Genomic DNA, 26964 nt, shown 5'->3' on the forward strand with positions numbered 1-26964 from the left:
GCACGACGGGAGCGTGGCTTGGGGGCGGGGCGAGCGGGAGACCGAGGCAAGCCAAGACTACAGTTCCCAGAAGGCTACGCGTGTGGTCGTCTGACTCTGCTCGTCTCCAACGGGGCACCTGCTTTCTCTTCATGCCGGTCCTGGGGCATACGTAAAACAAGGCAAGTTTTGAGTTTGAGGCCTACCTGGTGATTGCGAAAACCTAGGAAGCAGAAGGGCCGTTGGGAAGTCAGCAGTGTAGTAGGGACACCGAACCTGAGGGAAACGCGAGTCAGTTCGAAAGCCTCTAGCCCCAGCCACCTGCTTGAGATCAAATTGCAGTAATGCTCTTCACCTCATGGGGGTGGCCATGGCCTGGGGCCTGGGCCCACTCTAGGTCTCAGTTTTCCCATTTGTACAGTGGGATAAAGAGACCTCTTGACTCGTATTTGAAGAGAAATTCCAGTGACTTCTTCCAGTTAAAACATATGTATAGGGGTAATTTGTCACCCACACACTTGGCAGTCCTTGGAGACATTTTTGTTGTGAGATTGGGTAGGAATTACTAGCATGGAGTGATAGGAGGCCAGGGGTTCAGCTGCTCAGCACCCTGCAATGACTAGGGTGCCTCAAATAATAACCAAGTAGGAGTGCACCAACCTTGGTTCAATCCCAGTGACCAAGGAAGGAGGGAAATTCAGATTTAAAAGTATCCTAAAGCAAAATAATGTTAAGATTACATTTTTCTTGGGCTGGGATATAGCTCAGTGGCAAAGGGCTTGCCTAGCAAGTGTAACATCCTGTGTTTGATCCCCAGTACCAAAAGAGAAAAGACAAGGGCTGGGAATGTGGTTTAGTGGTAGAGTGCTTGCCTAGCATGCACAAAGCCTGAACCCAGGTTCAGGGTTGGGGATATGGCCTAGTGGCAAGAGCGCTTGTCTCGTATACTTGAAGCCCTGGGTTCGATTCCCCAGCACCACATATACAGAAAATGGCCAGAAGTGGCACTGTGACTCAAGTGGTAGAGTGCTAGCCTTGAGCAAAAAGAAGCCAGGGACAGTGCTCAGGCCCTGAGTCCAAGGCCCAGGACTGGCAAAAAAAATAAAAAAAAGCCCTGGGTTCGATTACTTTGCATCACATAAAAAGAAAAAGCCGGAAGTGGTGCTGTGGCTCAAGTGGTAGAGTGCTGGCCTTGAGCAAAAGGAAGCCAGAGACAGTGCTCAATCCCTGAGTGCGAGCCCGAGGACTGGCAAAAAAAAAAAAAAAAAAAAAAGGCCTAAGAATGTGCCTAGCATGCATGAAGCCCTGGGTTCGGTTCCTTGGTACATAAACAGAAAAAGCTGGAAGTGGGGCTGTGGTTCAAATGGTAGAGTGCTAGCCTTGAACACAAGGAGCTCAGGGACAGCGCCCAGGCCCAGAGTTCAAGTCCCAGGATCAGCAAAAAAAAAAAAAAAATATATATATATATATATAAATACATTTATTATATATAATATGTACTTATATATAAATATATGTATATTTTCCTTTCTAAGCTAGGTGCCAGGGGCTGGGAATATAGCCTAGTCGTAGAGTGTTTGCCTCGCATGCATGAAAGCCTCGGTTTGATTCCTGAATACCACATATATAGAAAAAGCCGGAAGTGACACTGTGGCTCAAGTGGTAGAGTGCTAGCCTTGAGAAAAAGAGGCCAGGGACAGTGCTCAGACCCTGAGTTCAAGCCCCAGGACTGGCAATGAATAAATAAACAAGCTAGGTGCCAGTGGCTCCATGCCTGTAATCCTAGTTACTGAGGAGGCTGAGATCTGACAATCATGGTTTGAAGCTAAACTAGGCAGGAAAGTCTGTGAAACCATTTTTTTTTCTGCTAGTCCTGGGACTTGAACTGAGGGCCTGGGCTTGTCCGTGAGCCTCTCTCTTTGTTATATTTATATATAATAAAATGAAATGAGTATCATCATAGTTCTACTGTAATATACATAGTTATACATAGTTCTTAGTTTCATTCATGGTTCTTGGTTTATAATCTTTCCTTAACAAACCAGACTGTAACTATATGTTCTCTCTCTTCTTTTTTTCCTTTATTCTCCTGATCTCTAGGATTACAGACATGAGCCACAGCTCCAAAGCACAGGTCATGGTCCTCATTTTAAGATAGGGATGTAGCCTGGCGATAGTGGCTCATACCTGTAAAAATTCACGAGACTTTTTTTTTTTTTTTTGGCAAGTCCTGGGGCTTGAAGTTAGGGCCTGGGTTCTGTCCCTGAGCCTCTCTATGCTCAAGGCTAGAGCTCTACCACTTTAGCCACAGCACCACTTCTGCTTTCTGTTTATGTGGTACTGAGGAATCAAACCAGGGCTTCATGCATGCTAGGCAAACACTCTACTAGTAAGCCACATTCCCAGCCATCATGAGACTCTTATCTCCAATTAAGCACCCAAAAAGCCTAGAAGTGGTGCTGAAAGTAGAGCACTAGCCTTGAGCTCAGAGATAGCACCACCGAGGCCCTCAGTTCAAGCCTAGGACTGGCACACACACACAAAAGATAGGGATGTAATTTAGTTACAGACTGCATGTGCTTAGCATAGAGAAGGCTCTGCTCTTGGTCTCCTATATTAAAAAGCAAAGTAAAATAAACAATAGAGACACACAGTCACTCAGTCATTCCACTTGCTTGCTTGTTTTCTGTTTTACTTTTTGCCAGTACTGAGTACTGGGACATGAACTTAGGGCTGAGTAGTGCTCGTGTGTGTGTGTGTGTGTGTGTGTGTGTGTGTGTGTGTGTATCTGTACACCAGACCTGAAGCTTTAACTCAGGGCCTGGATACTGTCACTGAGCTTCTTATGCTCAAAGCTATCACTGTACCATAAAGCCAGAGCTCAACTGGCCTTTTTTTTTTTTTTTTTTGGTAGTTTATTGGAGATAAAAGTCTCATAGATTGAGGCTGAGATCTGAGGATCATGGTTCAAAGCCAGTCTGGGCAGGAAAGTCTGTGAGACTCATCTCCTACTAATCATAGAAAATGCTGGAAGTGGCACTGTGGCTCAAGTGGTAGAGTGCTATCCTTGAATAAAAAGGAGCTGAGGGACAAAACTGAGGCCATGAGTTCAAATCCAAGATAGGCAAAAAAAAATTTTTTTCATGGACTCTTCAGCCTACTTTGAACTGTGATCATCAGATCTCAGCCTCCTGAGTAGCTAGGATTAGAGTCATGAGCTGTTGGCAAAGATTTTAAGGAGATTATTAAGGTAAACTGAGGGCATTAAGGTAGGTCCTAGACATATGATGTTTGCCTTTGTCAGAAGATTATGGCCTAAATTCAGCTCAGTCTCAATCCTTAGCTCATTTTTTTTTTTTTTTTTTTTTTTTTTGCCAGTCCTGGGCCCTGGACTCAGGGCCTGAGCACTGTCCCTGGCTTCTTTTTGCTCAAGGCTAGTACTCTGCCACTTGAGCTACAGCGCCACTTCTGGCCATTTTCTGCATATGTGGTGCTGGGGAATTGAACCCAGGGTCTCATGTATACGAGACAAGCACTCTTGCCACTAGGCCATATCCCCAGCCCTCTTAGCTCATTTTTTAAAGGCTTGGGTTTATACCTTGCAGCAAAATCAAAACAAAAAGTTAACCTGTGAGGTAAAGCATGTCTATAATACCAGTAGCTGGGAACTTCTCAACTCCAATGCCAACCTGGGCCATATAGTGAAATCCTTTCTCAAAAAGGAACTGAATGAACTCAGTAAGTACCCATTCCTGTAAACCTAACTATTCAGAAGGCTAAGAGCTGGAGGTGGCCATTAGAGGACAGCCTAGGCACAAAAGCCAGATGTGGGGCTGGGAATGTGGTTTAGTGATAGAGTTCAATTCCTCAGTATCCCATGAAAAGAAAAAGCCAGAAGTGGTGCTGTGGCTCAAGATGTAGAGTGTCAACAAGCCTAGGACACAGAAAACAAAGGGGCATGATCTCCCTGATATATGACTGTTAAGATGGGGTGACGGGGAGACAGTAGAGACCAGGTCTGTGAAACCAAAAACCTCTTGTCAAATGGTATTTCCCACAGGTTTGGGTCAGCGACCCTACATTATGTAACTAAAACCAAACAACTACTCAACATATAAAGGTAAAAAATTGACCTCTCAGTGGAATACAATAGCTCAGCTATGTATGTACGTTCATAAAAGACTACTGTCGACATATTGTCTAATATCGACATTACATTTAAAGCCCTAGGCGAATTTTCTTGGGCTTGGCCACGTGGCTACTGTATATGTTCTTGGTACATTGTGTATTGTATATATGTCTACCTGACCTAGGGAAGGGAAAGAAAAACACAGTGTAAGATAACACAATAAATGTACATACTGCCCTACTATGTAACTGTACCCCTTTTGCACAACACCTTGTCAAAAAAATTTTTGTTGGGCTGGGAATATGGCCTAGTGGCAAGAGTGCTTGCCTCCTACACATGAAGCTCTCGGTTTGATTCCCCAGCACCACATATATGGCCAGAAGGGGCGCTGTGGCTCAGGTGGCAGAGTGCTTGCCTTGAGCTGGAAGAAGCCAGGGAAGGTGCTCAGGCCCTGAGTCTGAGGCCCAGGACTGGCCAAAAAAAAATTAAAAAATAAATTGTTAAATAAATAAATAAAAAGATGTAGAGTGCCAGCCTTGAGCAAAAAGAAGCCAGGGACAGTGCTTAGGCCCTGAGTTTAAGCCCTAGGACTGGCTGGGGGGGGGGGGGGGGGGAAGCCAGATGCTGGTGGCTTATGCTTATAATCCTGGCTACTTAGGAGACTGAGATCTGAGGATGGAGGTTCAAAGCCAGTCCAGACAGGAAAGCCTGTGAGACTCTTATTTGCAATTAATTACTAAAAAGCCGAAAGTGGAAGCTTAGCTCAAGTGGTGGAGCAGTAAGTAGCCTTGAGCACAAAAGCTCAGGGACAGTATTCAGGCCCTGAGTTCGATCTCCAGTACCAGAACGAATTACTTAACTGTTGGATTTTTAAAAAGTAGAAGGTAACATGCTACCTGCAGAGGTCACCCTGAGATTGACTTCATTTTATATCAGCCTGCTCTTCCTGAGCTAAGTGACCTCTTGAGACCCTACCCTCTCCACATACCTGCATAAATCCCTTCCGGAGGAGAGTCACATGGTAATCACCTGGGACAGGTCCAGCCCCCTAGCCTCATAGCCCCACCACACTGGAACCAGGTCTGTGGCTCATCAGCCTTTGGGGGTGTTGAGATGTCGCTTAACCACAGTCCCCTGGAGTCCTAATCTCCACAATGGCCCAGAATAACCTTCACCTATTTTCCTGTAGCTTCCCAGCAAACTACAAATAGACAAGACTATTCACTTGGAATCCAGGGACCTGCAGGATTCTGATAGCAGCTTGAATCAGGTACATTCCAGACAAGATGATGTAACTCTTGTTCTAAACCAATGCATGTGCCCCTCTTCAGGACCAATTGGGATTCCCTTGGCCTTGGGGCCGCTCAAAATCATACTCATACCTTCAGGCCAGTGGCTCAGCCTATAATCCTAGCTACATAGAAAGCTGAGGTATGAGAATGGCAGCTCAAAGCCAGCCAGGGCAGGAAAGTTGGTGAGACTCTTATCTCCAATTAACTGCCCAAAACCTGAGAATGGAAGTGTGGTTCAAGTGATAGAGCATCAGCCTTCAGCTAAAAAGCTAAGGAACAGTCCTGAGTTCAAGCCCCAGAACCACACCCCCACCCCACCCAAACATATTTTGTCACTAAATTCCCAGTACATTATCTCCTACACAATCCTGGATGTGTCTGACTTTCCTTCCACCTCCGTGGGGACATTTTTTGGGAACACGGTATACTATATTGGGTTATGTCCTTCCTTCCTTCCTTCCTTCCTTCCTTCCTTCCTTCCTTCCTTCCTTCCTTCCTTCCTCCCTCCCTCCCTCCCTCCCTCCCTCCCTCCTTCCCTTCCTTCCTGCACTGGGTTTGAACTGAGGGTCTTGCACTTTCTAGAGAGGTGCTCTAAGAGCTGTGCCATGTCCCAAGCCCTTTAGGCTTTAGTTATTTTTTAGATGAGATTTTTACACTAATCTTTTTCTTTTTGTGTCATTCCTGGAGCTTGAACACAGGGCCTAAGCACTATTCCTGAACTTTTCTGCTCAAGGTTAGCACTCTACCATTTGAGCCACAACTCTACTTATGGCTTTTTTTTTAAACATTTTTAAATGTGTACTTTAATAAGTATGAAATACATAAACAAGTTGGTAAGCTTGTGGAGAAGCTCACCAAGTTACATAAATTAGGAGATAGAAGTATCCATCTGTACTTTTTTTTTTTTTTTGCCAGTCCTGGGCCTTGGACTCAGGGCCTGAGCACTGTCCCTGGCTTCTTTTTGCTCAAGGCTAGCACTCTGCCACTTGAGTCACAGTGCCACTTCCGGCCATTTTCTGTATATGTGGCGCTGAGGAATCGAACCCAGGGCTTCAAGTATACAAGGCAAGCGCTCTTGCCACTAGGCCATATCCCCAGCCCTCCGTCTGTACTTTCTATATTTCATTTTCTCAGGATATTTATTAAGGTTGTTTAAATACAATTTGTATTTGTCATTTTGGAAGTCCTTTATTGTAAAGATAATTCTTTGATGATAAGCAGCAGCCTCAATGATTATTCTGGCCCTCCACGCTGGATAAATTCCATTTCTTCCTGAGAGATCAGTTTCCTTCTGTATTTCTGAGGTAATGTTTTAATATTACTGCCGTGTCTGGCGGACCGGGGTGTATCCTGTCTGGTGATTTACTTCCCTTAGCATGCTGGGAGATCAAGGAAGAGTGAGGGGGGGGATCCCTGCCGAACTCAGAGCTTCCGATGCACTGAGCTTAGGATTGTCTCTTCTGTTAGGGAATCTTACTAATGGAGCATGTGGCTTGACTACCTGGACGACCCTGGTGGCAGACGCCATCTTGCTGCCCATCCTGACCCCAGGCTGGCGGGGCGGCTTCCGGGCCCCGAGCGAGCCGAGCCGTGGCGCGCGCGGGCCAGCGGGCCGGCCGGGGGCGGATGTGACGCCAGGGGACTTCTGGCTTTTCTGATAGTTAATTGAAGATGAGAGGTCTCATGGACTTTACTACCAGGGCAGGCTTTGACCCAGGATTATCAGATCTCAGCATCCCGAGTACCTAGGGTTACAGGCCTAAGCCATCAGCTCTCAGTTTTATTTGCTTCCTGGTGCTTGAACTTAGAGCCTGAGCACTGTCTCTGAGCTTTTGTGCTCAACACTAATGCTCTACTACTTAAGCACATCTCCACTTCTAGCTTTTTGGAGTTTAATTGGAGATTAGAGTCTCAAGGACTTTCCTTCCCTGCTGGCTTCATGAGCTTTCACGAGATAAGTACCGGTGCAGAAATCTTTTGCATATATTCATTCATATATATATATATATATATGAATATATATGAATATATATATATATATATATATATATATATATATATATATATATATATATATATATATCGCTACTGGGGTTGAACTTGGCCTGGGACCTGTCCTTGAGGATTTTTTGCTCAAAGCTGGATGGAGTTCTACTGTTTGAGTCACAGATCCAGTTCCAGCTTTTGGGAGTTAATTGGATATAAGAGCTTTTTTGGTGATTAATTGGAGATAAGTGTCTTCAGGATTTTTCCTGGCCAGGCTAGCTTTGAACCTAGATCTTCAGATCTCAGCCTTCTGAGTAGCTAGAATGACATTCATGAATCACTGGAGACAGGCAATGATCTTTATTTGTTTGTTTTTGCAGCACTCAGGTTTGAACTCTGGGCCTTGCACTTACTAGGCAAGAACCGTGTGTGTGTGTGTGTGTGTGTGTGTGTGTGTGTGTACACGTGCGCTATATCTGGAGCTGAAACTCAGGGCCTGGGCACTATCCCCGAGCTGCTTTTGCTCAAGGGAGTGCTCTACCACTTGAGCCACAGCTCCACTTCAGGCTTTTTTTGGTGACTAATTAGAGATGAGAGTCTCATGGATGTTTCTGCCTGGGCTGGCTTGGAACCGCCATCCTCATATCTCATCCTCCTGGGAAGTTAGGATTACAGGTGTGAGCCATGGCCCCTGGCACTAGGCAAGAACTTTACTAGAATCACTCCTCCAATCCTCACCATCTCCCAAACCACAGTCTTTTACTATCTCTATCTGGCTAGCTGTTCTTGGAGTTTTGAAGCATACTTCTGGGTAGCAGGTGAGGGCATTCCCAGAAGAGATTCCTGCTTGGGGTGTGGGGCTGGATTCCACAATACAGAGGTCCTCCACCCTGAGGCTGGGAATCATGCAATTCCTGGAAGGTCTTGAGAGAACTGGAAACCAGAGGAGGAGGAATTTGCCTGCTCTGCCTCTTGCCTCCTTGCTGGAATTGTTTCATCTCCCCCTCATTGTCTCTGAAGACAGCATGGCTTGTCTTCCACAGAGGGCACGTCAAGGACTGAGCACCTAATTGTGTAGTATGGGGACAAGATTCACAAGACGCGAACATGGAGACTTGTGGCATAGCATAATGGCACCTGAGCTGACCTGCCCCTAAATAGGGTCAGGTCAGGGGGATGGGTCACAGGAAACTCCCAGTCCCAAGCACTTGACTGACAGGTTCAATAACCTATAGGCATGTGCCCACCCCTGTCTCTTGGGATTCAGGAACACCCATTACCTGGGGATGGGACTTCCCTCCCTGTAGGAATCCAGGCACGCCCATCAAGACAAGATGCTAGAAATAGCACATGGTCAAGCTTGCCAGACACAGGTGGCCAATGGAGTTATAACCTGTTACATAGTACCTGCTTGAACCAACCTATTGTAATGGGAACCCCCAAGGGAGGGGCCCACAATGTAACAGGGTCCGAGGGTGGGGGAAATCCCCCATCCCTCCAAGAGTCCACCACTCAGAAACAGTCTCAAGTAAAAAGATGGATCTATTGGGGAAGTAAAAAGTATACTGACCGGCAGGGTCATGGCCCAGATTCAGGAGCTGGAACCACAACTGTAAAAAGCAGGCTGGCCCGGCCAGGGCTGCAGCCCAGACTCAGGAGCTGGGACTGCGTGCCCCTGGCCACACTCAGGGTTGGGTTATAAAGGCAAACACCACATGGTCAAGCCTGCCACACTCAGGTGGTCAATGAGGTTACAACACTTACAGAGCATGCCAGGTCACACGCAGGTGGCCAATGGGGTTACAGTCTGTCTCACAGTATCTGTTTGAACCAACCTATCATTCTAGTTAGAATTGGCGCATAGATTTGGCGGGGCTCACATGATGCAGGTGGATACACCTACTCATAGGAGGGCACAGGTTTAACCTTGAACGTTCCTTGAATGTTCCACAACTTAGGTGGTCAAGCAGTTTATACAATCTTATCACAGCGAAGGGGAACTTCCCTGGATAGGGTGGGGGAGATCTTAGTAAAGATGGAGTTGGCTTCTGCTCTAATCTGACCTGGAGTCAGTCTGACGCCCCTCCACAGTTAATGATGGCACTGGCCAGATCTGACCTCCCTATTACACCTATCACTCTAGTTAGAATTGGCACAGGGATGGGAGGCCATACTATTGTTTACAGAGAGGGGCACTCAACTCTGAAGCTGGGGGGGTGGTGGTGATCTTAGTGAAGATGGGGTCAGCTTCTGCCCTCTTTAACTAGTCTGAGATGGAGTCAATATGACACCCCTCAACAATGTCATTGGGCTGGGAATATGGCCTAATGGTAGAGTGCTTGCCTCGCATACATGAAGCCCCAGGTTCGATTCATCAGCACCATATATATAGAAAAAACAGAAGTGGCGCTGTGGCTCAAGTGTTAGAGTACTAATCTTGAGCAAAAAGAAGCCAGGGACAGTGCTCAGGCCCTGAGTTCAAGCCACAGGAAAGGCAAAAAAAAAGGAGGGGGGAATGTTATATTATTTGCAGGTAAATGGATGGACCTAGAACAAATCATGTTAAGTGAGGTAAGCCAAGCTCAGAGAGACAAACAGCGCATATTTTCTCTCTTATGAAGAAGGTAGATCTAATATATACTGGAACATGTTAAATTATACAGGACTCTAGATATTCACACACAGTGAAACCAGAGGAGAATATTCTTAGGAGAGGAATACAAAGGAGCAATGCCTTTGTGCCTCTGATCATATAAATAATATTTATCACAATAAACTTTAGGAAATGGAAACAGTTTGCTTTTTTTTTCTTTTTGTCTTATTTATCTAGCTTGAGGAGGGGTAAGTAGGGAAACAAATGGGGGGGCTGAACAAATGGCATACTTTTTTTTTTTTCCCAGTCCTAGGGTTTGAACTCAAGGCCTGAGCACTGTCCCTGAGCTTCTTTTGCTCAAGGCTAGCACTCTACCATCTACTGAGGAATCGAACCCAGGGCTTCACGAGTGCTAGGCTAGTGCTCTGCCACTAAGCCACATTCCCAGCCCTATACTTTTTAATCATTATTAGAGAGTATACTCCTCCTTGATCTTTCTCTTGCTTTGCTGGGCATGCTAAGCAAGCACTCTGCCCCTGAACCCCACCCAGGCAGAGGTCATGTGCAGTCATTACTCCACACTCTCTTGGTTTGTGCAAATATATCCTGTGGTTTTCTCATGTGAAAGGCACACATGACTTATAATCATGGAACCATGTCTCCTGCCACACAGAAACTGGATCCAGGCTTGCTTGGCGTGCTCTGCTCCCATCTTCACTTCACAACTTCAATGCCTGTGTAGATAGGGGCTAGATCCAGGCCTGGGGTCTGGGGGAATCCTCTGCCCCCTCTGTGTTCCATATGATTCATAGCCTGCCCTGCCCCCACCTCTGATCAGCTGGGCTCTGGTGCTATTTTAAGGTGTCCCCCCACTTCCTTCCTGGTCTTAGCAGGAACCTACTTCCTGCCCAAGTCTCTCTCTTTCTCCCTTCTCTCTTTTCTCTCTCTTCTCCCTCTCATCTCTCCTCATTCCTCTCTCCTCTCTTCACTCTTTCCCCTCTGTTCTTGCTTTCCCCTCAGTCTCCTCTCTCTATTCCTTTTCTTTTCTCTCTACTCCCTCTCTCTCTTCCCCCCCCCCACAAACTCCCTTCTTCCTCTCCTTGAAATCTGCTAAAGTCTTCACATACCCAGACATCAGTTCTTCTTTCACTTTTCATTTTTCTTTTGCCAGTCCTGGGGCTTGGACTCAGGGCCTGAGCACTGTCCTTGGCTTCTTTTTGCTCAAGGCTAGCACTCTGCCACTTGAGCCACAGCACCCTTTCTGGCCATTTTCTATATATGTGGTGCTGGGGAATCGAACCCAGGGCTTCATGTATATGAGGCAAGCACTCTTGCCACTAGGCCATATTCCCAGCCCTCAGACATCAATTCTATAATGCAGTTGTCTTCCAGGAAAAGCCTCCCACCTTTCAGTAATAATTCTCTGGCTTTGGAACCAGCCTTTCTAGAATGGACAGGAGGCAGGGCTTAGTGGCAGCTCAGGATACCATCCCCCATCCCCACAGAAGTGGGCAAATCTGAGCTCCAGGGCTGCTTACCTGCATCTGCACTACATAGGGAGACTCCCATTTCTGCACCAAATGCACAGAAGCAGATACAGCCAGGTCTTGAAAATCCCTTGGTAGAAACTCCCAGAAAATAAACATCCTCTCTCTCTCTCTCTCTCTCTCTCTCTCTCTCTCGTGTATGTGTATGTGTGTGTGTGTGTGTGTAGATGACAGTTGTTTCTATGATTTGAACTCAAGACACTTGCAAGGCAGGTGTTCTACTGCTTGAAAAACATCTCCAGCCTTTTCTTTTTGCTTGAGTTATTTTTTTTCTGGAAAGGGTCTAAAGTTCTGCTGGGGCTCAGAATTGGACTTTGATCCTTCTATCAAGAACTCCCATATGGCTGGGATTTCAGATATGAACTACCATGCCTAGCTTAGGTATTGAGGTGGAGTCTTGCTGACTTTTTGTCTGGGCTAGCCTCAAACTACAATCCTCCAAATTTCTGCCTCCAGAGTAACTGAGGATCACAGGGGATCATGGGCATGAGCTACCACTCACAACTGTATTGTCTTCCAGTCAACAGGAGGCTCGAACTTGAGTTCTGTTAGGCCTTCCCTGAAACAATGGCCCCTTCCCATTGTTTTTCCTCAGAGCATGAGTGGAGTGGTTCCCTTCCTAGAAGCCCCAGCCCAGCATTCTTAACCCAAGTAACTGGCCCTGCTAGGGGTAGTGGGAGGTTTCCCCAGGCTCTGAAGTCTTAGCTGTGGCCACACCTCCTTCTGCCCTCTCCCTATAAATCAGTCTCCAATAGTTCTGCCTCTCATTTTGCCCCTGGCCCCCTTGCAACCTGTCCCTTGCTCCATTTTCTCCTTCCCTTTTCCCTTCCCCTGCATCCCACGTACCCTCCCTACATTCCTCCATCTTGGGCAGTCCAGCAGTATGCTCTCCCCCCAATAAACGCTTCTGAACCATGTGGCAGTCTCCTTTTGTTAAACCTTACAAGTTCAAGCTACACACACACACACAGAGAGAGAGAGAGAGAGAGAGAGAGAGAGAGAGAGAGAGAGAGAGTAATCTAGATTGTAATCCTAGCATCTTGGGAGAAAGATTAGAGATTGGTAGTTCCAGGCCAGTCAAAGCAAAAAAAATTGTGAAACTCCATCTCAGCCAACAGCGGGGCATGATGGTCCATGCCTATCATTTCAGCTACAGGGAAAGCACAATGGCTGGATGGGATGATGTATAGATGTCATCCCAGTGACAAAGGGAAGTACAAATAGGGGAAGTGCAGTCCTAGCCAGCCTAGGGATAATTCAAGAACCCATCTCAAAAATAAGTGGTACTCACTTGTTACCTTTGCTGCTTTGGAGGCTAATATTGGGAGAAAGAAAAGTTTATGAGATCTGTTTTTGGTTTTACCAGTTCAGGGCTTGGGCATTGTCCTTGAGCTTCTTTTGCTCAAGGATAGCACTCTACCACTTGAGCCACAGCACCACTTCTGGCCTTTTCTATATATGTGGTGCTGATGAATCAAACCCAGGGCTTCATGTATATGAGGCAAACACTCTTGCCATTAGGCCATATTCCCAGCCCCTTGTTTTTGTTTTTATTCTTATTTTTGTTTTGTTTTTGTGATGTCCTGGCACTCCAACCAGGGACCAGTCACTATCTCTTAGCTTTTTTGCTCAAGGCTAGCACTGTACCACTTGAACTTCTGGCTTTTTTGGTGGTTAATTGGAGATGAGAGTCTCACAGACTTTCCTACGCAGGCTGGATTCGAATTGTCATCTTCAGTTCTCAGCCTTCTGAGTAGCTAGAATTATAGGCTTGAGCAACTAGTGCCAAGGTGAGATTCCATCATTTTTTGGGGGCCAGTCCTGAGGCTTGAACTCAAGGCCTAGGTGCTGTCCCTGAGCTTTTATGCTGGTGTTTTTTTTTTTTTTTCTGATGGTTAATTGATGATAAAGTCTCACAAACTTTCCTGCTTAGGTTGGCTTTGAACGGTGATCCTCAGATCTTAACCTCTTGAGTAGCTAGGATTACAGGTGTGAGCCACTGGTGCAAGGCTGAGATTCCATATTAATAGTAGAAGCTGGGTGTGGTGACAAATTTATGCCATACTAGCAACTATGGGAAGGCTTATGAGGTTCAGAAACATACTTGTTACCATCAAAGCCAGGCTGGCAGTGTCGCTCCAGTTATAGAGTCCCAGCAGGATCAAGAAAGCACAGCATGGGGCTGGGAATATGGCCTAGTGGCAAGAGTGCTTGCCTCCTACACATGAAGCTCTTGGATTCCCCAGCACCACATATATGGAAAACGGCCAAAAGGGTGCTGTGGCTCAGGTGGCAGAGTGCTAGCTTTGAGCGGGAAGAAGCCAGGGATGGTGCTCAGGCCCTGAGTCCAAGGCCCAGGACTGGCCAAAAAAAAAAAAAAAAAGCACAGCAGGTATGAATATGAGGTATTGAGTGCAAACCTTGGTACTGGCAGCATATGTGCATACACACATGTGTGCACACACACGGCAGGGAACAGGTGGCTCACATCTGTAGTCCTACCTATTCAGGAAGCTGAAATCTGAAGATTGTGGTTCAAAACCAGCCCTGGCAGGAAAGTCCATGAGACTATTATCTCCAATTAACTATCAAAATAAGCTGGAAGTACAGCTGTGGCTCAAGTGGTAGAGTGCCAGCTTTGAGCAAAAAAGGTCATGTACAGTGCCCAGGCCCTGAGTTTAAGCCCTATGACTGGCAAAAAAACAAGCAGAATGCCCATACCAAATGAACAAAAAATGAAGACGGAAGGATAACATATCTACTGAAAAGTGTTCCTACTCAAAGTCTCATGAGGCATCTTTTCATCTTTGTAAGATCTATCACAGTCCTGGGAATTATCCTCAGTACTCATCCTAATTCATCCACTGAGTCATTTTGGTAGCATGGAAGACAGCTGGGGACACAGTGGTAATGACGAATGCATGGTCCTTGCCCTGGGATGGTCTGATGAAAGGTCAGGAGAAAGGGACAATAAATTAAAAAAAAACAAAACAACTCAATAAAATGATTGTGGTGAGGTAAAATGAATAGGGCGAGGCTGGGTGTGGTGGCTTACACCTGTAATTCCAATTACTCAGGAGTTGGAGTGTGTGTGTGTGGTGTATGGAGAATCTCAGTTTTAGTCTAGTTCTGGAAAAAAACAAAATTCTTTTCAAAAAATAAAACACGGTTGTGTGCCTATGGCTCACGCCTGTTTCTAGTTACTCAGGAAGCTGGGCTTTTTTTTTTTTTTTTTTGGCCAGTCCTGGGGCTTGGTCTCAGGGCCTGAGCACTGTCCCTGGCTTCTTCTTGCTCAAGGCTAGCACTCTGCCACTTGAGCCACAGCGCCACTTCTGGCCATTTTCTGTATATGTGGTGCTGGGGAATCGAACCCAGGGCCTCATGTATACGAGGCAAGCACTCTTGCCACTAGGCCATATCCCCAGCCCAGAAAGTTGGACTTTGAGAATCAAAATTTGAAGCCAATCGAAGCAGAAAAGTGAGGTATTCTTATTTCCAATTGACCAGCAAAATGCTGACTTCCTGGCTAGGGCTCCCAAATAATACTTATCTTTTCTCTCTCTCTCTCTCTCTCTCTCTCTCCCTTTTTTCCTCTCTCTCTCTTTCTCCCTCTCCCCCCTCTCTCCCTCTCTCCTTCTCCCCCTCTCCCTCTCCCTGTCCCCCTTCTTCCTCTCCCTTTCCCCTATCTCTCCCTCTCTACCTCCCCTTCCCCTCTCCCTCCCTCCTCCCTCTCTTTTGGTGCCCATACTGGGGAATGAACTCAGTCAAAAGAAGTGAATGAGGCGGGCTGGGGATATGGCCTAGTGGCAAGAGTGCTTGCCTCCTACACATGAAGCCCTGGGTTCGATTCCCCAGCACCACATATACAGAAAATGGCCAGAAGTGGCGCTGTGGCTCAAGTGGCAGAGTGCTAGCCTTGAGCAAAAAGAAGCCAGGGACAGTGCTCAGGCCGAGTCCAAGCCCCAGTGAATGAATGAACTCCGAGGCAGACTCCGCCCACACTAACAGGCCCCGCCCCCACGCAAAGTCCCGCCCCCACCCATTCCCACCTTCAGAATGCCCAGCGCGCTCGTGTTCTCGCGCACATCGCGCGTCACTTCCGGGGCGGTTGCAGAGCGAGGCTGATTTCCGCCCGCAGGTTAGCGGCGGCGGTGGCGGCGGCGCTGAAGGTTGGGCCTGGGCGCCGGGGGGCCGACAGACGCACCGGCGGGTCTCTGGGAGCCATGGAGCGTGGTCCCGAGGCCGGGGAGCGCGGGCCCGGGTGGTGAGTGGCGGACAGGGCGGCGTAGGTGTGGGCCCTGGCCGTTTGGGCAGCCATGCCAGGTCGCGAGGCTGGAACTGGGCTACACGTCCCTAAAATCCACGCATTCCCGGGAAGGCCGCGGGTCTTGCCGAGGTCCCTGGGCTGGGGAATAGGGCGCGTCGTGAACCGCAGCCAAGCCTTGGCCTCCATATCCTTGCCGTGAGGCGACCTCATCCTTTTGGAGACGTGGCCCTGGCTTTGGGGAATGTCCCGGCCGAGCTTCAGACCCTGTTACTACCCCCCATCCTGATACCCGGTCTCCTTCCTCCAGCCCTCTTCGGCCATCCATCGGCCGCCTCTGCCCCTTGTCAGGCTCTTCCTGCTGGGGCCCGGCGAGTCAGCTTTCGAGCCTCCAGATCCAATCTGTTCTCTAGATGCAGCTAGAGTTCACTCCATAGCCTTTCACCTAGGTTTCCATCCGGGTTCAGAACTCCTCCATAACTGTTTTCCCCAGGATGAAGTACTGTGTGCAGCAGGGCCCAGGGGCGCTGCTGACACAGACTCTGGTTTCTTCTAGGACCTCCCTCCCACTTTTCCTGCCACTGGGTTTTCTAGCCAGGAGCCTGTAGTTCTTGGAATTGTCTGTCACTTCTGGGTTTAGCCCTTACTTTTCCAAAAGCCTGTCTGTTCCTCTTACCTAGCCCCTTTTCTGCATCCTGCCTGTACCTTCCTCCAGGAAACTTCCTCACTGGCTGGCCCAGTGAGGTGCCATCACAGCCTGCATATATAGGTCGTCTTAGTGTTGCAGTTGCCTGACTGCTTGTTGGTCCTCTGAATGTCCGTGATGGTGTGGGGCCTGGCTGAAAGTTACGTGTTAGTGGGTACCAGTGGCTGGGTGCCTGGGGTTTGTACCCAGTAAGTGAGACATCTGGGGTGCACTGCCCAGTTTAACTCAATGAGATGCAAGAAATCTCAGATATTTGTGGCCCTCCAAGAAGACACCAGGACCCTTCCCTTTCAAAGTTACAGACTGGAGACTTTGGTCTGTCTTCCTCTGGCTTTCCCTTTTCTCTTGCTACTCAGCAAATTACTATGGAATGTAATCACACAGTAGTCTTGCATGCATGGTGGTTGTAGATGAGGGGCAGGGATCTGTTTGGACATGGGAGCTGGCAGCTAGTGCTGTGGAAATGAACCTGGAATTATAAGCTCATGTTTAGAGTTAGACCTACTGAATGCAGAGGACTCAGGAGCACTGGACATGAGTTCTGACCAGGGAGGAAGAGCAGATCAGTGAGGTTGGGAGTGGCTGTTCTGTGTGCTGATTGTTCTGAGTTGATTGCTGTGTGGCTAACAGGAAACTGAAGCTTTGAGGTAGGAGGAGGTCTACTACAAGATGAGTGAGACCCAGGAGTTGGCTGAACTTGATTTAAAGTCTTACAGGATGTGATCTTTCTCTCTCTTTTTTTTTTTTTGGGGGGGGGGCTTGGTCGTGTGGCTTGAACTCAGGGCCTGGGCTTTGTCCCTGGACCTTTTACTCAAGGATAGTGCTCTATCACTTTGAGCCACAGTTCCACTTCCGGCTTTTTCAGAGTAGTTTATTGGAGATAGTGTCTCACGGACTTTTCCAGCATGGGTTGGCAATCTTCAGATCTCATCCTTTTGAGTAGCATTACAGGCATAAGGCACTGACACCCAGCTTCTCATAGACTTTACTGTCACAGTTGGCTTTGAACTGCTATCCTCAGATCTTTGCCTCCTAAATAGCTAGGATTACAGGTATTGAGCCACTGGAGACTAGCTGGGATATGATCTTCTTGAGAATAGTGAGAGGCCGCAGGGTACCCAAAGAAGAGGTAGTATGATGAGGTTTGTGCTGTGGGCAACTGTAGAGTTGCCTGGAGTGAGGTGATGCTGATTGAGAGAAGACTAAAGAAAGAAATACAGACAGGGAGGTGGGGACCAGGTAGGTATGGCGGATAACAGCAAGCCTAGGGTTTTATAGGATTGGACCTAGAGGGTGAAAGTTAGTACTAAGAGTTGACACTCACCAGGCGCTGGTGGCTCATGCCTGTAATCCTAGCTACTCTGGAGGCTGAGATGAGGATCATGGTTTGAAGCCAGCCTGGGCAGGAAAGTCCCAGAAAAGTCCGTTGAGACTCTTATCTCAAATAAACTACTCAAGGAAATCTGACGTGGCACTGTGGCTCAAGTGGCAGAGCACCAGCTTTGAGCACAAAAGCTCAGGGACAGTGTGTATGCCCTGAGTTGAAGCCCAGGACTAGCAATTTAAAAAAAAATAAAAAGAAAGAAAGAAAAGAAAAAGAAAGGGGCTGGGAATGTGGCTTAGTGGTAGAGTGCTTACCTAACATGCATGAAGCCCTGGGTTCGTTCCTCAGTACCACATAAACAGAAAAGGCCTGAAGTGGTGCTGTGGCTCAAATGGTAGAGTACTAGCCTTGAACAACAACAACAAAAGGTCAGGGACAGTGCCCAGGCCCTGAGTTCAAGCCCCAAGAGTGGCAAAAAAAAGGAAAAAAAGTTGACACATGTTTTATAGCTTTGGGAGTCCCAGAGGCGGCCTTCCTGTTTCCTATCTCTCAGTCAGGCCTATCTTTCAGACTGTAGACTCCTCCAAGCTCACCTGCCTACATGAGCATTGCCTGATGGTGCCTGCTCCCCCCACCCCCTTTGACATTTCCCAACCTTGACAGTGGGCATTTGAGATGGGGTTGTTTCCTAGTAGAGCTGTTCTGGAGACCATAAGGTGTTGAGAGCTTGATCATTGGCCTTCACCCACTCCATACCAGAAACACCCAGTCATAACAACCACAAGTGTTCCCAAGCATTTTCCAGCGTTTCCTGATGGGAAAAACTACTTAAAAAATTTTAAATTAAATTTTATTGACAAGGTGTTGTGCAAAGGGTACAGTTACATAAGGCAGTGAATACATTTCTTGTGATATCTTACACACTCATTTTTCTTTCCCTTCCCTAAATCAGGTAGGCATATATACAATATCCAGTGTACCAGAATCATATACAGTAACCATGTAGGGTATGTCCCAGGAAATTCACCTAGAACTTTAAAGATAACATCAACAGTAGAATCCTCCTGTGTCCTTCTCTTGGAGTTGTTTTTATCCTCCTGGAAAAACTACTTTTTGAGAACCAGTCTAGTAGACCCCCATAAGAAAAGTGCTTGAATCTAAAATTTGCATTCTACCTCAAAGTGGGATTCCTTGTTGCATTCCTTATACTGCCCTGGCTTTCACAGTTCTGCCCCGTGTGTCCCTGGGTCTGACTGTCTCCAGTTCCTGGCCCCACAATTCAGATCTGTAGGGAGCAGGTATTTTGAGCCCCTGAGCTCTGCCCATGGGTCTACAGCTCCTTGTGCACCTATGTGTGTCCCCATCTGCCTCCTACCCATGTCTAGTAGTTTTCAAATGCTGTGACCCAGAAGCCAGTGTGTGTGCCTGTGTTCTGTGGCTGATGTGGAGCTGTGAGCATCTGCTGTCCTCGTTCCAGTCTGGGAGGGAAAGCATAGTCAGCAGGTGGATTTTTGTGGAACGGTTTTCTTCATGTTTGTCTGGTAGCTCTGCACCCGATGGAAGTTGCTTTGGCCTCTCAGTTTGACATGATGTCCTGCAGCTCTGAACCAGGTCTCTTGTGCACCATTTCACTCCCCTCCTCTCATGTACTCCCCTGTGAGGCAAGTTGTATCTGAATCTGCAGGTGAGGACATGGCCAGGAAGGGTCACTGACTGGCCCAAGGTCACAGATAGAGCTCCCGGTCCCCCTGACCTGCACCTGTGGTTCTGCCTGGCCTCAAGCACAGGGAAGAGCTATTGTTCTAGCTCAGTGGGGCCTTCAGAGTCTGAGTTGTATCCTGTCTTTGTTCCCAGAGTTGTTGTTTGTTGTTTCCTCTGCTGGGCTCCTCTCTCTCTGGATGTCAAGGGCCTGTGAGCAGGCCTGGTGCCACAGTGGGATGGGACCCAGTGTGCATTTGGGTCCCTTCAGTCTGAAACCTGTACTTGCCTCTGTCACTTGCTGGAAGCCAGTGAATCCTTGCCTAGAACTGGCCCTGGGGAAGGGACTAGGCAGCAGTGTGGAAGAGCAAGGGGAATGAGGGTCTCCCTGAATCCAGAGGCTGGAGTGGGACAGGGATCTGATGGCCAGTACTCCCTGTAAGCCATACATGCCTATGGTTGGCAACAGCCCTTCTCTGCAGGGGGCCAGGGCTGGGCCAGGCCAAGAGGATGAGATAAGGATGTGGGGAAAGGCCAAGAGGATCAGGAATCCACAGGATTTGGGGACACACCTTCCTACCTGCACAAAGTGGGGGTCCAGCCTCCTAGAAGGAACCTATATCTTGGTGTCTCCTGCAGGGGTACCCACTGCACAACGTGGAGACCTGTGGCTGTGAGGCTCCTGGGGGCTTGTCTTGGACCACGATGGGGCTGGGCTGCAGCCTCCTAACAGGGCTCTTGTCTAGGGCAGTAGCCCAGGAGGCACCCTCCCTACTGCCCCCTCCTCGGAGCACCCCTGCATCTTCTCTGCTGAGCCAGGCCCAGGTGGCATTGTTGGTGGGCTTCCCAAAGGAGGCCCTGCTTGGGGCCCGGCACCCGCCATGAACGGCCTGTCAGTGAGTGAACTCTGCTGCCTCTTCTGCTGCCCACCGTGCCCCGGCCGCATCGCTGCCAAGCTCGCCTTCCTGCCACCAGAGCCCACCTACTCGCTGGTACCTGAGCCTGAGCCAGGGCCTGGTGGGGCTGGGGCTGCCCCCACTGGGTCCCTGCGGACTTCCGCTGGCACCCCTGGGCGCTGGAAGATCCACCTGACTGAGCGTGCTGACTTCCAGTACAGCCAGCGGGAGCTCGATACCATTGAGGTCTTCCTGACCAAGAGTGCCCGTGGCAACCGCATCTCCTGCATGTATGTGCGCTGCGTGCCCAGTGCCAGGTGAGAGGCTGAGGGTACAGGGATGGGTGGGAGCAGGTGCTGGCCTAGGATGCACTTGCCACAGTTGGATGTGGCTGTCCAGTGGGTCAGAGCAGAGAGTGGGAGGTCATCCCAACATGGATGCAGTGCCCTGTTCTCTCTCTCTTGAAATATTGTGCCCCTTCCATGTGTACCTGCTCTAGGGAGGCCCCTCAGCTCCTCTTTTGAGTGAGGACATGGAGGCCCAGGGGTGATTCTGAGCCCCGGGGGCTGCACAGGCCCCTCCAGGAAAACTTGTACACTAGAAGTGGGAACTGTCCAGTGGGGCTGGAGGTGGTTGCAGAGCCCTGAGCTCACAGGGCCACCGGGATGGTCACAGTGTTCCTTCAGTTAGGACCACCACAGTAGGAGGTTCTACCACTTCAGGCTTCTCGGCCCAGGTGGCCTCTTCCTCAGCCAGTGCCACTTGCCTTTCCTTCTGGGAAGCTGGACATCCTGCTTTACCTCTTTGCTGGCTCCATGGCCTCTTTGAAAGGATGGGGTGACAGGTGTTGTTGGTGTCCTTGTGGACTATGCTTCTGCCCTCACTTGTCCTCCAGGTACACGGTGCTCTTTTCTCATGGCAACGCAGTGGATCTGGGTCAGATGAGCAGCTTTTACATTGGCCTAGGGACCCGCATCAGCTGTAATGTCTTCTCCTATGACTACTCCGGCTACGGCGTGAGCTCAGGCCGGTCTTCTGAGAAGAATCTCTATGCAGACATAGATGCTGCCTGGCAGGCGCTGCGTACAAGGTGAGAGTCCCAGGTGGGCAGGATCACCCTGCCTGGGTGTTCCTCAGGGAACTTCCCCAGAGAGAAGCGCCACGCAGAATCAGAGGGTGCTTCAGCACATGTGTGGAATGGAGGCGTATCTCTTGTAATGATCCTTAGAAGAGGGTAAACACCTGCTCCTGGGTTCTTGGGGTTGTCCACAGGGTGAAGAGGTTCCTCCATCTGGCATGAAGGTGGGCAGAGGATGCTGGGCCTAGGAGGTAGTGGTTGAGGGCTGCAGGAAGTTACGCGTGACTGTAGAGCAGGGCCTCATTCACCATGGGCAATGGGCAGGTTGGGCTTGCAAATGAGCCTGGGAGGGTCACCTGCAGCTTGATGCCTGGTTTAACAGGCATGGGACCCAACACGCACCTGACGTTAGGGCTGGCCTCAACTCCAGATTTCTCCTGTTGCTCTGCTCAGATCCTGGCTTCCTGGTACCTAGATCTTAGGGGCCCCCAAACTGCTCTCATGCTGGTTCACTGATGCATGTCCTGTCCTTAGTGTCCACAGAGCACGGCGCAGTGGCATTGCTGCTGTGGGATGAGGATGACCCCCCCCTGCGGCCTCATGCAGGCCTCAGGCCCATTCAGAGCTGCCTGTCTTGCTTCTTTTGCCCTCCTGGCCCACCTTCTCCCACAGGACTCAGATGAGATGCAGCTCTGGGAAGTCTGCAGCCCTGGTTATTACCCTGGTGATGTACCTGACATTCCTCGTGCAAGTTTGGGAGTGGGTCTCCTGGCTTGACTCTGGCACTGAGGAACTGTCTGAACCCCTCCCCTGTGATGCTAGAGCACATGCCCTCAGTTTTCTGAGCCCTTTCTGTTCCACTGCCTGTGGCCTGGCAGTCACTACTGTTGTGGACTCAGCTATCCTCACAGCTGTGAATTGGGGGATGTGAGAGGCTAGGCCAAAGCTGTGGCAGTTGGAGCTCCTCCTTGGGATGGTTACAGGGATAGGTTTGTGCCCAGCACAGCAGAGGCCGCAGTGGCCAAGAAACCAGGGAGGTTGAGGCAGAGCTAGGGCAAGCCGTCTGGGTCTAGATTGGGACTGGGTGGACAAGGCGGTGGAGTCGGGCTGCCCAGTACGGGCAGAGTGGCAGAGTGGGTGTTTCTGCTGGCTAGGAACAGACCTGAATGGAGATGGAGCCAGTGAACTGCAGGATGATCCCTGCCAGGGTAGGCGGGCTGCATTGACCTGCTAGGGGTAGGGAAGGGCTGGGGCACCAAAGTGGAAGCTGAGCTTGGCAAAGGTACCTGGTGCCTGTAACCCATTTATGTGGGGTGGCATCCACTTTGTGCCCTCAGCCTTACAATTGGGCAGTAATTGGGGCTGGGAATATGGCCTAGTGGCAAGAGTGTTTGCCTTATATACATGAAGCCCTGGATTTGATTCCTCAACACCACATATATAGAAAACGGCCAGAAGTGGTGCTGTGACTCAAGTGGTAGAGTGCTGGCCTTGAGCAAAAAGAAGCCAGGGACAGTGCTCAGGCCCTGAGTTCAAGCCCCAGGACTGGCAAAACAACAACAACAACAACAACAAAACCCAATTGGGCAGTATTTGTACAAAAACCTCTAATTGGGCACAAGGAACTCTGCACCTTCAAACTAGGTGGAGATACCCAGGACACAGTTGCCTAAATTCTCCACTTCCTAGGGTGGAGGGAAGGGGTGCCCTGCAGAAGCATGCCTGTCCCCAGAAGAATGCACTGGGATGGGATTTCAAATCAAGACAGACAGGCACAAGCAGGCCTGAAGTAGACTTGGCGTGGGGAGAAGTGGAAGTGGGGTGACTAGGAGGAGGTGCTCTGAACTGCAGTCCCCTCACTAGGGCTTCTCTCTGGGTCCTGTGATCCTAGCAGTCAGAGGAACCAGCACCCTATTCCCCTCTGTGGGGCAGAGGAGGACGGGGCAAGGGCATGTGGTCCTTGGGCCTAGCCCTGTGTGCCCTGGGAGCTTCCTGAAGCCTGCTGACCCTGTTGAACTGTCCCGGCCATCACCAGGTATGGTATCAGCCCAGACAGCATCATCCTGTACGGGCAGAGCATTGGTACAGTACCCACCGTGGACCTAGCTTCACGTTACGAGTGCGCTGCCGTGGTTCTGCACTCACCACTCACGTCGGGCATGCGTGTCGCCTTCCCGGACACCAAGAAGACCTACTGCTTTGATGCATTCCCCAAGTGAGCTCTGGTTGCCGCGAGGTTGGGGGTGGGCTGGGCTCAGGGTACTGAGGTCTGACCATCTTGCCCCTTCCCTCCCACAGCATCGAGAAGGTGTCCAAGATCACTTCACCTGTGCTCATCATCCACGGCACGGAGGATGAGGTGATCGACTTCTCCCATGGGCTAGCGCTGTATGAGCGCTGCCCCAAGGCTGTGGAGCCACTGTGGGTGGAGGGCGCCGGGCACAATGACATTGAGCTTTATAGCCAGTACCTGGAGCGCCTGCGTCGCTTCATCTCCCAGGAGCTGCCCAGCCAGTGCGCCTAGTCCTCTGACTCGGCACCGCATGACCTGCTCCGCCTCACCAGGACCTCAGCAATAAGGTGGCCTCAGCATTCGCCCCCTGCCACGGCCCTGGGGGCTGCATGTGGACCCTCTGGTTGCCCAGGCCCCCCAGGCGGTGGGCAGGTGGCCCAGATCCCGCCCCGGCCCAGGGGCCACGGACCAATGTACAGGAGATAGAGCTATGCTCTCTTTTTCCTTATGGAAACAAAAAGAAGGCGTGAAAACAAAAATTAAAGGTTTAAGATTTTAGTGCTCCTGTCTTTGTCATAGCTGGTATGCTTTCCCAGGTCTTGATAGATTGCAAGACCCTACCATCTGGCTGGCTTTAACACACCTCCTGTGCTTGTCTCTTACCTTCCTCAGGGGTAGGAGTGGCATCTCTGGGCCACTAGCGAATCTCTTCTCCAAGGCTCCCCTGGGCTGTTGCAGTCCCTCTGGGGGGCCCTCACTGTGGTCTCTGGTAGCTTTTCACCAGTCCCCTGGCACCATGTGCACACATATACTAGGTACCCTAGCCAGGCCACCTTCTTCCAAGTGCAGAGCTGAGGCCGTGGCAGGCTCGTGCGGTCAGTCATCCCTGCTGGCCTGGGAACCGGTGGCCAGGCACACCCCTGCCCAAGACCCAGTTCTCCCTCTCCCACACTCCCTTTCCTCCAGGCACAGCACAGAACCTCCCAGCCTCCTCCATTGGGTGTGCGGTGAGGGCGGGCAGATCCAGTCTCCAGCCCCCAGCCCCCTGCGGTGAAGCCTGTTGTCAGAGCTGTGCCACTCTGCGGTGGCTAGGCCCACACCTCTGCCCGCATTCGCCCTGCTGGCGGCCTCTTTAGGGGTGGGCGGTGCTTCAGCCTGGGAGCGGGCAGGTCTCCCCGGGAAGCTGTGCGGAAGTGGCGTCCCCAGCCTCCGGAAGTGGGGGCGGTGGCAGCGCGGCCACCCTGGGTGGGCGGGGAGGTGGCGGTCGGTAGGTTGCAGTTACTCTGACCGCCCTTTCCTGCGCCTACCTTTCCTCTCGGCCCAGTCGCCGCGCCCTCTCACACCATCGCCTGGAGCGCCCGTCCTGTTCCCGCCATGCGCTACGGGAGGCGCCAGGAGAAGCCAAGCCTCGGCCTCCGCGCTGCAGTCCGGGTGTTCCCTGCCGTCCCGAGTCAGGGAGGGAGGGCTCCTGCCTCCCCTCTGGCCTTAGGTCCTTTGGACAGGCAGAGGTGCCCTCGCTGCACCCTGATCTCTCTCTCTCTCTCTCTCTCTCCCCTCTCCCTCCTCTCTCACCCCCCTCTCTCTTTTTGCTGGTCCTGGGGCTTGAACTCTGTCTGCACTTGGGTGCTGTCCCTGAGCTTCATTTCGCTCAAGGCGAGTGCTCTACTACTTGAACCACAGCACTACTTCCAACTTTTTTGAGTAGTTTATTGCAGATAAAAGTCTCACAGACTTTCCTGCCCCTGCTGGCTTTGAGCCACGATCCTCACATCTCAGCCTCCTGAGTAGCTAGGGTTACAGGTGTGAACCCTGGGCCCTTGTTTCATGCCAAGTGTGTCCCTCATTCCTCCCTGCCGCCAGCCTAGGTGTTTGTTTACTCACTCCCCCACCATCCTTTGCTTGCTGCTGTTCTCTCTGACCCTTGGGGACTGTGCTTTCTCTAGATTTTGTTGTCTCTTTTTTTTTCCAATTTATTTTTTTAATTTACTTTATTTTGGGGGCTGGGAATATGGCCTAGTGGTAGAATGGTTGCCTCATATATATGAAGCCCTGGGTTCGATTCTTCAGCACTACATACATAAAAAGGCGAGAAGCAGTGCTGTGGCTAAAGATGTAGAGTGCTAGCCTTGAGCAAAAAGAAGTCAGGGACAGTACTCAGACCCTGAGTTCAAGCCCCAGGACTGGCAAAAAGAAAAATCACTTTTTAAAATTTTATTTATTTTATTTATATTTTACTTATGTATTTTATTGGTCCTGGGGCTTGAACTCTGGGTTTGGGCATTGTCCCTGAGCTCTTCAGCTCAAGGCTAGTGCTCTACCACTTGATTCACAACACTACTTCCAGTTTTGTGGTGGTTAATTGGAGATGAGAGTCTCGTGGAGGACTTTCCTGCCTGGGCTGGCCTTGAATCGTGATCCTCAGATCTCAGCCTCCTGAGTAGCTAGGATTACAGAGGTGAGCCACTGCACCTGGCTACTTTATTGTTATTTTAGAGGTGATATACAGCAAGGTGATTTGTGTTGTCTTTTGGCACCATTAGAACATACCTTGCAGCAGGACCTGATGTTGGTAGAAATGTAGGTTCTTTGTAGTGTTTCATAATAAAGAGGAATGCTCAGGTGACCATTCTTTGTCCTTTTATTAATGTATATTTGGGACGCTTGGGGTGGAATCCAGGGCTTTGGCATGCAGATCACGTTCTGTGCACGGAGCCACACTCTCAACCCAGGGCTGCATGTTATGGTTGCTGTGCCCAACCAGAAAATCACTGGGTTTGATTGCATATGGTGTGTGCTGTGTTTCACACAAGTATATACACATATGGTTACACTGTGTACTGTGTTGAGTTATATAAAATTACATAAACAACAGTTACATTGTGCACAGTATGGTTACATTGTATATCATCTGACAAGTTACAATAACATTTACACAGTTACATTGTCCATGGTGACCAACAGGTTATGTAGAATTACAAATACACAGTTTCATTACTTATAATGACTGAGGAATTGTGTAGAATTACATAGTTACATTGTGCATCACATATGAATGCCTTATGTAGAGTTTTATATATATACATGGTTGCATTGATCATAGTGTCTGATGAGTTATATTTCATTTGCCTAGTCTGCAGTGTATTTGGTAGAATGTTTACACAAGACGTTCAAGCCCCATACCACTGGGGCTTGAGCTCTGTCCCTGAGCTTTTTTGCTCAAGGAGCCCCACCTTCATTTC

At 49.6% G+C, this 26964-nt stretch overlaps 1 protein-coding gene and 1 pseudogene across 1 annotated transcript; one reads left to right on the forward strand and one right to left on the reverse strand.

Annotated features, from left to right (window-relative positions):
- Positions 1–6507: 6507 nt before the first annotated feature.
- Positions 6508–6985, reverse strand: LOC125347915 (annotated as a pseudogene).
- Positions 6986–15642: 8657 nt separating this feature from the next.
- Abhd17a (abhydrolase domain containing 17A, depalmitoylase) lies at positions 15643–24283 on the forward strand. Its single transcript, XM_048341724.1, has 5 exons — positions 15643–15790; positions 20158–20731; positions 21310–21504; positions 23528–23707; positions 23791–24283. The coding sequence occupies exons 2-5, from the start codon at positions 20400–20402 to the stop codon at positions 24014–24016; spliced, it is 933 nt and encodes a 310-aa protein (XP_048197681.1). The 5' UTR covers positions 15643–15790; positions 20158–20399; the 3' UTR covers positions 24017–24283.
- Positions 24284–26964: the final 2681 nt, after the last annotated feature.

The sequence above is a fragment of the Perognathus longimembris genome, chromosome 3, assembly GCF_023159225.1.
Source record: "Perognathus longimembris pacificus isolate PPM17 chromosome 3, ASM2315922v1, whole genome shotgun sequence".
Classification (NCBI taxonomy): Eukaryota; Metazoa; Chordata; class Mammalia; order Rodentia; family Heteromyidae; genus Perognathus; species Perognathus longimembris.